At 34.0% G+C, this 14,642-nt stretch overlaps 4 protein-coding genes and 1 long non-coding RNA gene across 6 annotated transcripts; 2 read left to right on the top strand and 3 right to left on the bottom strand.

Moving 5' to 3' along the window:
* Positions 1–3,911: 3,911 nt before the first annotated feature.
* On the bottom strand, positions 3,912–5,951 carry LOC135795221 (uncharacterized). The gene is made up of 6 exons (XR_010549045.1): positions 5,838–5,951; positions 5,402–5,581; positions 4,772–4,823; positions 4,607–4,658; positions 4,442–4,493; positions 3,912–4,027 (listed from the first exon to the last, which is right to left on the bottom strand). It is a non-coding gene; the product is annotated as an uncharacterized lncRNA (long non-coding RNA).
* On the top strand, positions 5,321–7,830 carry ast (protein asteroid). The gene is made up of 2 exons (XM_065306810.1): positions 5,321–6,105; positions 6,175–7,830. The coding sequence occupies exons 1-2, from the start codon at positions 5,321–5,323 to the stop codon at positions 7,601–7,603; spliced, it is 2,214 nt and encodes a 737-aa protein (XP_065162882.1). The 3' UTR covers positions 7,604–7,830.
* A 401-nt stretch (positions 7,831–8,231) lies between these two features.
* On the bottom strand, positions 8,232–8,739 carry NdufA3 (NADH:ubiquinone oxidoreductase subunit A3). The gene has a single exon (XM_065306814.1). It carries the CDS (start codon positions 8,631–8,633, stop codon positions 8,400–8,402), a length of 234 nt encoding a protein of 77 aa, XP_065162886.1. The 5' UTR covers positions 8,634–8,739; the 3' UTR covers positions 8,232–8,399.
* A 213-nt stretch (positions 8,740–8,952) lies between these two features.
* Positions 8,953–11,431, top strand: LOC135795218 (TBC1 domain family member 20). The gene is made up of 5 exons (XM_065306813.1): positions 8,953–9,203; positions 9,262–9,626; positions 9,786–10,306; positions 10,562–10,765; positions 10,929–11,431. The coding sequence occupies exons 1-5, from the start codon at positions 9,110–9,112 to the stop codon at positions 10,945–10,947; spliced, it is 1,203 nt and encodes a 400-aa protein (XP_065162885.1). The 5' UTR covers positions 8,953–9,109; the 3' UTR covers positions 10,948–11,431.
* Positions 11,432–11,543: 112 nt separating this feature from the next.
* Positions 11,544–13,537, bottom strand: LOC135795217 (phospholipase A2 group XV-like). Of its 2 annotated transcripts, XM_065306812.1 has the most exons (4): positions 12,728–13,537; positions 12,273–12,672; positions 12,015–12,213; positions 11,544–11,917 (listed from the first exon to the last, which is right to left on the bottom strand). In XM_065306812.1, the coding sequence occupies exons 1-4, from the start codon at positions 13,200–13,202 to the stop codon at positions 11,900–11,902; spliced, it is 1,092 nt and encodes a 363-aa protein (XP_065162884.1). In that variant the 5' UTR covers positions 13,203–13,537; the 3' UTR covers positions 11,544–11,899. The 2 variants fall into 2 exon arrangements, with proteins under 2 accessions (XP_065162884.1, XP_065162883.1); XM_065306811.1 differs by having other exon boundaries at positions 11,544–12,213; positions 12,728–13,536.
* Positions 13,538–14,642: the final 1,105 nt, after the last annotated feature.

Here is a 14,642-nt window from a genome sequence, read left to right as displayed (position 1 = left end):
AAAATGGCTTTAATATACAATTGTGTTTCATGTTTCCAATTTAGAATTTAATATAGGTACTCTCAAATAACAAAAACAGAATTCAAAAATTCTAATTATTACAAAATCTGTATTTGTTGAAATAAAATATTTCGTCATAAAAAAGGCAAAAGATTTTTCTTTTTTGTGTCGAATGCCGTTTTCACTGAAGTTTTCAAATAGGGCCTAAACGGTTAATCTTATGAAAAAAAGTTACGAAAATAATCGATGTAGAATTAAAAGAACTGTTTAAGTATTTATTATCCTAACATTGAACGTTTAAGGCCTATTTGCAATTTTAATTTTAAAAAAATGGGTGATTACACACCAATAGGGCTTTAATCTATAATTTTGTTACTGGTGTCCGATTCATAATTTAATCGAAATTAAAAGTTCCATGCATTGTTAGAGTACCTACAATTCTTTTCATGTTCTGCATTACCATACTGAATGTGTCAGTGTTTACAAACAAACTAAGTTTCCTTATCACGTCAGTCTCATATTTGTCGTTGGGTGATCTGCACGCACATTTTCTTCACAATAATATGAGTTCCTTAATTTCTTCTCGTCATTACGTAAGATTTCGAAATGTTCCTTCCATTGTGCGCGAGTGATGTGCGGCGTTCGTTAAATGCGAATTGTTTATACGCAGAGGTAAAACGTGAGTGATGTTCCGTCGGCCGTCGGGTACTCTTTTTGTATGATACGCGTATTTCATCATTTCTATTTATTGGATAGGCCAAAAGCGCATCAATTAATTTTGCATCAAGGTATGTTCTCGCATTCCTTAAGTCATTTGAAAATCAAATCCATTATTGCCTTTACTTGTTTTTACTCCAACTGCGTGGTCTTTAAGCCTACAAATAATTTTTGTCTCTGTTTCAATACCGTTGATTTGCATTACGTATTTGATACCTTGTTTTGTTTTTGTTTAATGTACAAATTAAAAAGCTTAAGATGGTCGCGTGCCGTGGGCTGCGTTCTTGATCCTCTGGCAGCTTTCCGGGCTGATCGCTGGTTGTTTTACATGATTTAAAATAAAATTCCGCTTTATGATTTATTTTCCAAAGAAAATACAATTTTTGAAATGATCTATTTCTATGTTTTCTTACTTTTTACTTTTCTTTGATTTTCGGGGTAAACATTTTGATTTTTTTAAATTCCTGATGGCTTTCTTCTTATACATATTATCTTGTTATAGTCGCCTTGTTAATTGTTTCCATCCATTTTTCTACTTAAATCTTAATTTTCCTTTGTGTATCACCCAGTAGATATATTTTCCTTATCATTTAATGGACCATATTTATTAGTGTTTGAGCGTTTTACTTTTAAAACTTAGAGTTTTTGCAACACCCTGTATATTAATTTCCCGTGGTGTCGAAAGAGGAAAGATGTACCTATGTTATCCTATTTAAACTTAGGATTTTTCTTTAAAATATTGTAGTTGTCTTTTCGTATCACCCTATATTAAGGTTTCCCGTAGTGGGTGTGCCAAAAGAGGAAAGATATATGTTATCTAACTTAAACTTAGGATTTTCTTCTAAAATATTGTAGTTTTCTTTTTGTATCTCCTTGTATTATAATTTCCGTAGCTATTTTTTGTAACACCCTGTATATTAATTTCTCGTTGTGAATTTGTCAAAAGGGGAAAGATATATATCATCCCACTTAAATTTAGGATTTTTCTTTAAAATTTTGTCGTTTTCTCTTTACATCACCCTGTATATTAATTTCCTTTGATTTTACTTTGATTGTGGTTTTAGATATATATTTCCCTACTTGAATTTTGCATTTTCTCTTTAAATGTTCTTATATTGTTTTTGGAACACCCTGTATAATAGGTTTCCGTAATTTTCGCGAAAATTATGCAAAATTTGTTAGTACAGTAGAATCTTGATAACTCGAATGTCAAGGGAAACCAAAAAAAATTCGAGATAGCAAGTTTTCGACTTAACAAGAATTTCGAGATATGAAGAGTTAACTCATCAAATTTCGACATAAAAAGGCACAATTTCATAGAACATTATGAACTTCGACTTACTGAGGTAGGTATTTGCAGTTCGAGTTACTGAGTATTAAAATGTACGACTAATGCCTCACAGGGAAATAACTTATTGCTCGAGTTACAGAGTCTAAAAAATTCGAGTTAGTGCGTCGTTTGGGGTTCGGCGGAAGGGAATAGCATATCTTTTCGATTTACTGAGGATTACGACTTAACAAGGTTCGAGTTATCAAGATTCTACTGTATTATATGTTTTTCTTTGTTATTTTTTACCCTTGGTACTTGTCTGTATGCATATGGCTATACTGCTCGTATAATTTGATTCAAAATGGCGGCGTATATATTGCTTCGTATTATATATTCCAGGTTTTCATTGTATACATGTTTCAATAAAGCGCTCAATAAAGAAATGTTAAAAGTGACTGTGCCTCCTATGATTTGTGTGTACCCCTTCTATCATTTCAGGTACAGGTCAGAACTTGTAAAAATATTTTTAAGTGTCGCCTGTCTTAAGACGGCTTAAAACTTAGAAATATTTTTACAAGTCCTCATAAGGAATGTTCTTATAAGGAGTTCTCCCACTCGGGGGATGATCCCCCACCATAAAAATTGTTGATATGCCTGAGTATCCTGGGGATGAGGCGAAGAGATAGCGTAGCTGTAGGTCGGGCCGGGAGCAATTGACGGACTGAAATAGTGAGCCTGTAGACTGTCTTATAACGACACGCCGTCAAAAAATATAAAAATCCGAGCCACTCCTCCTCCTATGTTCTTTCAGGGTGGCTTTTCTTACTCTCTATTCTTCCCTGCTCTCTCCTCTTCTCTTCTGGTGGCTTCTTCCCTAACTCTGCATCTTCTCTCTCTGAATATTTTATTTATATTGCATTGCAGCTTACTGAATCGACATATGCAACCCAGATTACATCCTTTATTTTAATATTTGAGAAAAATGCCTTTTATAATTGGGATCGAACCATCGACCTACAGTATAGCAGCATGTGCTGCACACCTGAGAACCACGAGGCTTTCTTATAAAGTACTATTTGTTTCTTCTATTTATGTGTTCATATCTTATGATAAAATAAAACAACAGCATACATGCACAACACTATATTATACTATATTATACTATATTATACTGTGCTATACTCTTACAATGCAACACGACTTAATACCAATCCTGAAAACGACTAAGAAAACACTGGGGATGTATTTAAACAATAATGTAAGATTAAATTATATTTTATTAGCTGAAACATTTACAATTGTTATTAAGCAATAATGGTGCTGGTAAAATTTTAAAACTTAAATAAAAGTAAAATTTTACTTGATGTTACTTACTCCTATGTTCTTCCATCCATAAAAAACTAAAGCGCACAAACACGTTTCCACAAATTGTAGAATTGATGATACTTTACTATTCCACGCGGATATCACAAATGGAAAACTTGTTCTCACATCAAACACATAAATTTAATTTAAATTCCAATAAGTATCCATAGGCACCGGAACATATCCGCCGGACGCAACGCACGCACCGCAAAGGATCACTCAAATCATTCGTTGTGGGCAACACTGGGCTGTTTACTACTAAATGTCTCTGATGGTCAACCGATTCTAGTATTACTACAGAATTAAAATATTAAGAAACGTGTAAAATAGTCACAATGTGTGATTAATGAACATAACATGTGCGCACCACGAGACAGCGCTCAACTGACTAAGCCGGACTAGGCGGGTAAGAGAATTGATAACCGACCCGCAGTTGGAGGGGCATCCTTCAATCTGCACACGAGAAAAATGCTATTACAAATATATTGCTATCAGTTATCAGTTCACAAACAAAATTATTTGGAAGAAATGATTTTAATTAACGTACTGCGGAAAAATATCACATCTGTGGATTCCGCTTGTATTAAAAACAAATGTTGTATATAACAATGGTATACAATTTGAATACTTATGAAAGAAGGTTGTTCTACGACATCGCGTTCGCCCGCTAGACACCTAAAACAACCGAAAATTAAAGCGATCAAAGCACAAAAATCGAACTTTTGTTATTTTTCGTTTTGTTTAACTTAAAAGTAATGTATAAAAGTGACGAGCGCACCGCAACTCTGTGCACCAAAAACTAAACAAGATTTTAAAACAAATCGATAGCTGCGCCATCTGACGTTGCGAAACAAAACAACATAGATAGCTCACACGAACGCCATCTCGCTGTGGCGAAACAAAACATAATAGATAGCCGCTAGTATCGCCCTCTAGTTTTAGGACAAAAAACTTGAAATAAATTACCAAGAAATCTGCAATGAGTCTGCTAATATTTAAAACAACTAATTTAATTCACTTTCCATTGTATGGACCACGTATGAACCATGGAAATTATTTATGTAAATGACAAACAATTTCAATACTTACAATCTGATGAAAGAATCGTTGTCCTAGGACATTTCGTTCGCCAGCTAGACACCTAAAAGAATCGAAAATTAGCACAACGAAGCACAAACATTACATTTTCGCAGGTTTCCTGTATGCTAATCACACAAATTATATATGAAACTGATAAACAAATTCAATACTTACAATCTGATGAAAGAATCGTTGTCCTAGGACAATTTGTTCGCCTGCTAGACACCTAGAACAACCAAAAATTAGCACATCGAAGCCCAAAAATGACATTTTTGCAAGTCTCGCGTGTGCTAATCACACAAATTATTTCTGAAAATGATAAACAAATTCAATACTTACAATCTGATATAAGAATCGTTGCCCTAGGACATTTCGTTCGCCCGCTACACACCTAAAACTACCAAAAATCAGTACATCGAAGCACAAAAATTATCTTTTTGCAGGTTTCCCATGTGCTAATCATATAAATTATAATAATATCAAAAATTATGAAATTATATTATGAAAAATTTATCGACGGACTATTCGAATGCGTTGCAATTAAAATTGCGTTTCTTAAGACGCCTTCGAGAGCGTTAACAGTTATAAATAGTAATTCTACTTAGATAACATGAAGTACTCCATGAAAAAACACCGAAAAAAATGTACCACCAAATTTTCGAATTTACCCATGTTGCAGACACAATTTCTGCAACAAACTAATAAACCCCCATGGAGAATTTAATTTGTCATTTCCCTTCTCGAGTTAAAGGTAGACTATATATGTAATACTATTTGGTAGTCAAGTCTTGAACCTATTTTTTTCCGCAAGCATTTAGAGGTTAAAGTTTTGTATTTTCAAAACCATTTCGTGCTCGTTTATGCAGAAATAAACGTACAAATAAAATAATGGGGGTGCGGGGTTTAACAACGTTTATCGCCAAAAATAGTGATAAATACATGGAGTATTTTGAACTGCACAATACATACCTAATAATAGATGGTAATAACTTAGCGGCCCAGCTCTACCGGTGGCATGCCAAGTGCGTGGATTGTTATGGAGGTGATTATGACCAATATGCAAACACAGTCAGAACGTTCTTCCAAAATTTTCAACGTTGTAACGTAACGCCGCTGGTTATCTTCGACGGTTGTTATGAAAACAAGAAACTAAAGACAATTTATGACAGAGTGAGAGACAGAGTCTCAGCAACAAAACGCCTAAATGCATACTCTGAGGGATCAGTCTCTGTTTTCCCTTTATTTTTACGGGAACTTTTTTCCGATGTTGTTATTAGCACAGGTTGTAAAACTTTTCGGTGCGAATTCGAGGCTGATTATGAGATGGCATGTCTTGCAAAGACAATTAATGCCCCAATCTTAAGCTATGATTCAGATTTTTATATTTTTGATGTTTTGTACATACCTTTCTCTGGACTTGATTCGGTTCCGAGGATGAAAAAGGATGCTAATGGAAAAACTTATCATTTTATGGAATGCAGGTTGTATAAAGTTGATAATTTTCTGAGAGCTATTGGTGGGATGGATAAGGATGTTCTACCATTGCTGGCAACGGTGGCTGGGAATGATTATATTGCTGCAGGAGTGTTCAAAGAGTTTTATGCACAACTGAAAATGGTTAAGAGAAAAAGAATGGATTCTGACCAACAAAGGAAAATCGAATCTCTTATCAAGTAAGTTTGGTTAAGTTGAATACATGAGCCTGCACTAGATAGTTAAATTATTAATTTTTAATTGTATAGATGGTTACTGAATGAAACATATGAAACAGCAGCAAAAAAAATTCTGGGTAGAATAAAGCGTGAGCACCGTCGAAAGCTCGCTGATCAAATGGAAGAAGTCTCTAAAGGCTATCACTGTGTAAAAAGTAATTTACTGCCACATTTTGGCATAGAAGAATCACATACATCACAGTCCTCCATTAGAAAGGCAAGGCGCGATTCACAAATTGATTTATCTACTATTCCGGATGATGTAGTCGAGTGTTCCGTGAGCGATCCCAACTTCATAGACGAAGAAAGTAGTCACGTTCAAGCTGCACCTGGAGAGTTAAATTTGGAAAAAATTGTGGGACATTTTCCAGATTGGTTTGTTCATCACTATCAATCGTGCAAATTTCCTGCTTGGTTTATGGATATTGCCGTTCGCAATCGATATTTTTTTATTCCTCAAATGGAAAATCACGATCATTCACACTCGCACACGATAAGTTTAGAATTGTTATCAGCTTTACATAAAATTTTACGGTCCAATGTCACCAATGATGAGGAAAAACGTCTGTGCAAAACGGAACTTACTTATATTTCGAGACAAGGGAATAATTACATTGCGAACACTCTATTGCCTTTCTGCACTTTACAACTGCCGACTTTGAATGAAATCCCGGGTATGACATCTGATGAATTAAAAAGTTACTTGCATGATATTGTTGAAATGGACGCTACTGAAGTGAATGATTTCTTGAAAAAGTTTGAAAATGACTGGAAATTATACGTAATAGGGATTTTATTTTGGGCGAAGCAATTTCCTGAAGTGAATAAAATACATATATATGCACTTGTTTTAAGTGGGATCACTTTAAACACTGTAAATAAAAAAGTTGGTTACGTTCGAACAATGAAAGAATTAAATCGCAAAATGAAAAACGCCCCGGAGCTAACACCATATCTAAACTTCATTAAAGAAGTTATGCAATATTTTTATATGGATGAGAGAAGTACGCATTCAAAGAGGTCCTATGATATCTACACCATAGATCGTTTTGCAAGATTGCAGAGCGCGCTATTTCACTTAAAATATATAAACAAACTTCTACTGTGCCCGTATGATGATTTCTTGATTTCGGATTTTTACAATGGCACGTTTATTTACAACGTGTTTTCTGCGCTCAAACGGCGCGCGGATCCACTCACGTTTTTGAAAAACATGTTTGCTGCATGTACGGATATCTTCAATCAGTTCCTGCAAATTGCTATTGAGATCACATGTAAATTGGAGAACATTGCTGAAGGCAATAAGAAACCCAGGAAGAGGAAAAATCGACAAAAGAGTAATGATAGTGTTGACACTGAGAATAAGATTGAAGCTAAGAAATCAGACAACCAAGATGATGCGTCTGCTTCAACAAGCTATGATCCTAATAATATATATTCTGTTTTGACAATGGAATAAATTTTAAGATTCAAATTGTACAAATTTGTTTAATTTTTAGTTTGTTGGCGTTTTATAAGTATTTTGGACTTTATGTTTTATATAAAGTTATTTAATATTTTCCTTTAAGCATAATTCCATTCCAACAATTCATAAATTCTTTAAAATTGCCTTTTTATATCATTTTTATTATAAAACTATTATATTGTTGTTTAAATAAATATTAGAATTTTAAAACTTTGTACAAATTGCTTGTGTATTCTTGAAATGCTATAGTTAATAACAGATATTACCAGACACAACGAGCCTAAGATGGAATGCAATTCCAAAAATAGCGTAAACTGACTTTCGAGGAAACTAGAAAAAAACTAGTGCAGCATTTATGTAAAAATGATTTCTTTAATATATAATAAGCTTTTCTGCTATGAATTCATGTGAGTTATTGAATAAATAACAAAGAACTGCTTGCAAATTACACTGAAATTTAAACAGAAATATTCCTGGAGAAATTAATTCTTCACATTATGGGCACTAGCATTAACAAATCTGAAAAACGAAACCTTATTAATTGTTTAATAATGAATTTTTTTATGTGTTAGCAAATCCCTGTAATACAATGAATAAAATCGGGAAATTGTAGTAAAATACGTTTTAGACTGTGTCAACAAAAGATTATAATCACATATACATAGAGATATCTTTAAATTGCATATTTATTACAGATGTAGATATTAAAAATCACTTGATTTTGTAAATATGACACATTTCAGTTCATATTCTAATTAACAATGTTCTAGCATGTGGATACACACCCAAATTATTCGCATTCTCGTTTATGCACAAACTTGGCCATTGGATCATCGTGCCTTATGACGGTATATTCTAGTTTGTATTTCCTGTTATCACCATCTTTCTTTTGATAAATGGCTAGGCCTGAGAGTGCCAACCCAATACCAACGAAGCCCATGAAGGTGCTGCCGATGACTTCGGGGATCTCATTCCATCCTCGTTTGAAAAGGGCTACAACACCACGAGCCGGTGGGGCACTCATCTTAAGCAAATCTTCTTGGATAATAAAATCCAGCCAAATTCTAGTTGATGGAATTTTTGGTTAGAACGTCAGAAACTGTTATGACATGTTACACAACTACTTTGATGTTTATGTGGTTGCATATAGTTTATTCCGAAAACTTAAAAGTTGTTAAAAGCATTCTATAAATAAATAATGCTGGTGACTATTTTGAATAGTCAACAAATAATATTCAATCATACTCAGATTTATCTACTTGAATTGTTGGTAAGAATGTGTCTATATAACATTAAACAAGTTTAAAATCGAAATGTGTCAAAGGTTACACTTGAGTTACTTCATTTGCATTTACTGTCAGTGTGACAGCTGCTTCTGAGGTTATTTGTGTTTTGTTGAAGAGTTTCATCATTACCATCATTAGTAATCGCGAAAATTAGACTATAATGTTTTACTAGTAGTTATATGTTTTTTATAAGGCGTAAATTATCGATGACACAATGGACGATGTATCCGAAATGGACATGCTGCACCCTGAAGATTTCAATGGCTCTGATAATGAAGACACCAGAAGTGAATTAAAATTTGATCCTGGTGTGTTTGATGTTTTATACTCATTATTACAATCTATATCAATGTAGTCAATTTGTAGTAACGGAGAGTCTGGAGGAGCGTAAGAAGCGTGCTAAAATTGAAGATGCTTTACATAGCAAGCAAACAACATTAAGTGTTTGGAGAAAACTTGCAATAGAAGAGTATGGATTAGTCAATGATGATTTGAGGAGGCAAGTATGGCCTTTATTGCTTGAAGTGGATCCAAATGGAAGTGAAAAAGTGCCCTCATTGAGAGATCTGTCTGATCATGCAGAGTACAACCAAGTTGTCTTGGATGTGAACAGATCATTAAAAAGATTTCCTCCTGGCATTCCATACAAACAAAGATTAGCTTTGCAGGATCAGCTTACTGTGCTGATATTAAGAGTTATCATGAAGTATCCGAATTTACGCTATTATCAGGTAAATCGTTTTCTGCTTTAAAAAAAAATCTTAATTTTTGACCATGAAATTGATATACCATACCATACATGATAAGACATATAGGTTTTTTTTGTGTGTATAAGACCTGATAATAAATTAACAATAAGTTTAAACTACGTTTCTTTTTTTATTTCTTAGGGTTACCATGATGTTGCAATAACATTTCTTCTAGTCGTTGGCGAAGCTGTCTCATTCCGAATAATGGAACGCCTTAGTACTGATCATTTAGAAGAGTGCATGGAAGCTACAATGGAAAAGACCAGCTACCGTTTGAATTACATATACCCGCTCATTAAACGAGTCGATAAACAACTCCATGACCGTCTTGACAACGCAATGCTCGGAACAATGTTTGCGCTCCCATGGTACTTAACGTGGTTCGGTCATTCATTGAATCAATACAGAGACGTGGTGCGGCTATACGACTTTTTCTTGGCGTCAGATAAATTGATGCCGCTCTATGTTGCCGCCGCTCTTGTGTTGGAAAGGAAAGTGGAAATTTTTGAGTGTGATGCTGACATGGCAATGATTCACTGCCTACTATCCACAATACCTGATAACTTAAATTTCGAACACGTACTGCATCGAGCATCGGAAATGTACCAGTCATATCCACCGGAAAAGGTTGAGAAGGATGTGAAGAAGCGCGTTAAGGAAGAGTACGTATACCTTGTTTACAGTTTGCGCAAGATTGCTTTACTTTTCAAGAGATTTTTTCTCAGTCGCTTTCACTTTGGCTTCTACTATATGCGCGGTCGTAGGCCGCGTTTCTTCTAGCTTTTTGTCCTAAACTGCAGTCTTAATTTTATTTTTTTAGCTACAGTTTTTCTTTTGTTATTTAAGTTTATGATTGTAAATAAAAACGCTTATTTTGCCAGTATGCACAGTTGTGAGTATATGCTGCTATCTTTCAGGGCCGATAGACGCAGACAAGACGAGTTGAGAGCGCGCAATCGCCTCAATCGCAAAAAGCACGGATGGGTCAATTTGTACAATTACATGCCGCAATGGTTGATGCTACACTATCGCAATAAGTATGGTATACTGTTCGCGACTGCAACACTAGTGGTGGCGTATCTTGCCTATATGAAAGCCAGCGAAGCGAGTTCTCTCTGGAGGTAAGATATTTATGAATAAACAATTTATTAATGTACAAACGAGGGCAAATGTCACGATAACGCGCTTAGTTAAGAATTTGTGATAAATATTTCTTGGTTAAATTGGCTGCATTATGAGTAGAAACATTTTTACCAAATTTAGCGACACTGAAATTGTTTTTAGGAGTATTTGGGGCTCCTGACAAATCGCCATGATACCGGTCGACATCAAGCACCTCATGCATCACAGATTTTATACCAGTTTCTAAATGGTAAGCAAAAAGATTAAGTCTCAAAAGGTAAAGAAATGATACAAACCCAAAAATCGCAAATCGATGTACCGGTCTAGCAAATATTAAGAAATGAATTATGTCACATGTATAGAATAGTTGCTGTAAAAAGTTAAATTCTATGCCATTCAAATTAAACTATTCATATGCATATAAATAATTTAACTAGTATTAACGAATAATTTTAAGCGCAAGTACGTATTGTTAAATATTGTAGTGTAATGAAAAGCATTTCTAGTATTTATTCTTTCATACCAATATTATGTTGTTATGTGATTATTGTAAATGTAAGTGATGTTTCTGTGGTATTTAGATTATGGATTAATTAAGTATTTAGCGATAAAATACACCAAATTACTTTCCAATATTCGTTAGTTCACATAAAATGTTGAGATTATTTAGTATTGTTTTTTATTCACACAACAAATGTATCATTAACACTGCTCGGCCCATGCAAAAGAATGAAATACATACATTAATTTATGCGTACGTTATCAAGTAGCGCCTAATTGCTTTTCCAAAATTTTATTAAAGTAATAATTGAGCAAACATCAAAAATTAAAATGGTTAAAACACCAAATTATAAGTAAATTTAAAAGTTGCCGTAAATAGGAAGAAATGTAAACGTAACTCCTCTGGAAAACTAGTTTTTTTCAAATCTATGTTGCTACTTTAACATATTTGTATTTTATCACATTTTTTCTACTTTGATCGTTAATCAGCAAAACTATATCTATATAATTTTTCATATGTACACTCTGAGTATTAATTGTGATGTCACTTACATTTTCCTTATTACGCATATTTTAAAATTATTTATCGGAATCAAAATACGAATATCCTTGAATGAGATTCTGTATGTAACTCAATACATCTTTGTGCCCTAAAATAGTCATATGATCTACTTTAGGCAATGGTGAAGAATACACTTTCTGCTTCTGTAGGGTTTTCCAATGCAAACACCCTTCTAAAGATCTTACGTTTACTGTACCATCACCATCGCCATTGATAAGAGTAGGTTTACCATCTAGCCAAGTCCCAGGTTTATAATATAATTTTTCAACTGTGGGTACTGCAGTGCCATAGAGACAGTGTACTTCAACTCCAGGTGCTGTGAAATTCAAGGTATAGGGTTTTGTGTCTTTGTGCATATCCCATCCATCCATATAATCTAAGTCACTGTAAAATCAGGTAGATTAGTTATAAATATCAGATATAAGGGACTGCTTTATTCTTACTAAAAGTATTCCTTGATATTGGATAATGAATAGTTCTTCTTATCAGTTTGCACTAGGACTTCATCAGGTTTCCAAAACAAACTGGATGGAAGCAGCCATGCTAAACTTGGGTTTGTGATTTGTTCCTGTTTAAGCACACTTCCAGAAAGAAAGTAAGATCCCAGGTCATCTCCAATTGCATAAACTTTAACTGCTTTGACTGAACCACCCCAAGCACCAGAAAGTGTGACCATAGACTTAATGTGCTGGTCCTTCCATGCTTGTGTTTGTAGATTTAAGAAGTATAATGTCATTGGACCACCCATTGAATGAGCTATTAAAATTACAGGTGTATTATTGTTTTGGGCATATGTTTCTTCAATCAAAGCCTTCAATTGGACAAAATACTCATAGTTTTCATCTGTAAAATATTTAATATTGGTTTTAAATAATTTAATTAAGTATAATATACTTACTTGGTGCTTTTCTGAAGTCATAAGGTGCTCCCCTAATGGTCAAATTCCTGGTATGACCATTCAGCACCAACATATCAGCGATTTTGTTAAAGTAAGACCCAACAGAGGCATGACTAGGATCCAACCACTCCACAGTTTCTGAGGAACCAAATCTGGGTATCCATATATCAACGCCTGGGCTATTTGTGGTCTTCCTTGTTACATTATCATAAGTTAGCTTGATGTTATCAATGAAACAATCAATGACACCATAAACAAGCAGTTCCATATTCAACCATAGATTAAATGTATCCGATTTTTTCTGGCAGATGTAATGCACCGTATCGGTTTTATTGAGCCTCGCGTCCATTTGAGAGCCGCCATCGCCTGGGATTAAAACGACTGGGTTTAGAACGGCTGCAGACGATTTGATCACAACAGCCAGCAGTAAACAAAGCAGACAAACAGTTGGTTGCAGGTTAGATTGGATGCGCATCCTTTTTGTCTTAAATACGATTACACTGGGTTGATGTAATTAAAAGTTAATTTTAGATTGCAGTTACAGCTCAAAGTGTATTCCTTTTACTGAGGCTTTCAGTTCAGTTGTTTCGATTGTTTTGTTTCGCGCAACACTAACTAGCTGGGAACGGTCGGATGATAATGAACACAAACGCATGCGTTTTATATTTCTCCCTAAATGTCCGAGCTGACTGTTCGATACGTTCGATATTTCAGTGGTCATCATTTACGTAGTTGATCTCTGAGGGTCACGCTTTTGTAATGTTATTAACACTGAAGCAAATAAATAAATCGCGTGTCGCGCTTTTGATAAGCAACAATTGAATTAAAATGTGTCATGCGGTTTAGTCATCACAGCCGTGATGTGGATTATAAAAATATTTGTCATTTATTCCATTTTGCAAAAAATAATACTTAACTGTAAATTATAAAATATAAGTTATAAGTATTGGGTATTCATTTTAGATTTGTTGATTGGTTAAAATAGTAAATAGTAATTAGAATTGTTTTTCAATAGTATATAATAAAACAATAAAAAGTGTAAAATTGAATTTTGCGACGTTGTTTAAGAGTATAACGCTTTTATTTATCATTTAAATTGTGTTGTTTGTGTTATTATGTACTATGTATTACATCGATTCAAAGAGGTCGCTGGTACGTTAGGTCTGGTAACTTTTACTGCTCTAGTATTTCTTATTTTTTCAGAAGAGGACGCCACATTGTCAATAGTGTGTGTGTCAATAGTGTGTTTTTAAATTACATGATGCATTTTATTAATATTCCAATTTCATTGGTTCAACAATATTTGAAAATAATTTAAACAAAATTTTAAAGTGATTTATAAAATGTTTGTAATTATAAAGATAATTATAAAAATGTGTATAATTCGTATAATGCTGTAGATAACTGTCTAAGCAAGTTCTATTAAATTACTAAACGCGTAGTGATCTCCTATCGCCTCCTTAATTATATCCAACTTGTCGATTACATCTTTGGTATTCTGGTGAGCTGGCCACCGTCTTTGGCGTATCAGTATGTAAATCGATATGGTGTCTCCTTTCTCGCAGCTATTAGGTGTTGCCGATGGATATCTAATGAGTAAAACAGACAAAAAACGAATAAACAATGCGAGCACTCGATACATCAAAGCCAGATTGTTACAAATTGGTTGTAATTCGATACTTATTGAAATCATACACACACATACACGATGAAACATAGAAAACTATACCAAATATGAATTTAAGCTATGTTCTATTTTAACAAATGAGTACCTCAGCAATTGAAGTGAATGTTGAAGACATCAAGAATGTAAATATTTTTTTTAATGAGTCAGTGCAACAGAACAAGGGCAAGTGGGGTAAGTGTAAATGACAGTAAATAAGTTCACAATAAAAGAAGTAATAAAAAATGATTA

This window comes from Atheta coriaria, unplaced genomic scaffold (genome assembly GCF_025399875.1).
Source record: "Atheta coriaria isolate IRGN ID8LTWV9N9 unplaced genomic scaffold, Caltech_Dcor_3.1 hic_scaffold_7_pilon, whole genome shotgun sequence".
Classification (NCBI taxonomy): domain Eukaryota; kingdom Metazoa; phylum Arthropoda; class Insecta; order Coleoptera; family Staphylinidae; genus Dalotia; species Dalotia coriaria.
Note: the sequence above shows the minus strand (reverse complement) of the source record. Positions and strands in the feature narration are given on the sequence as shown.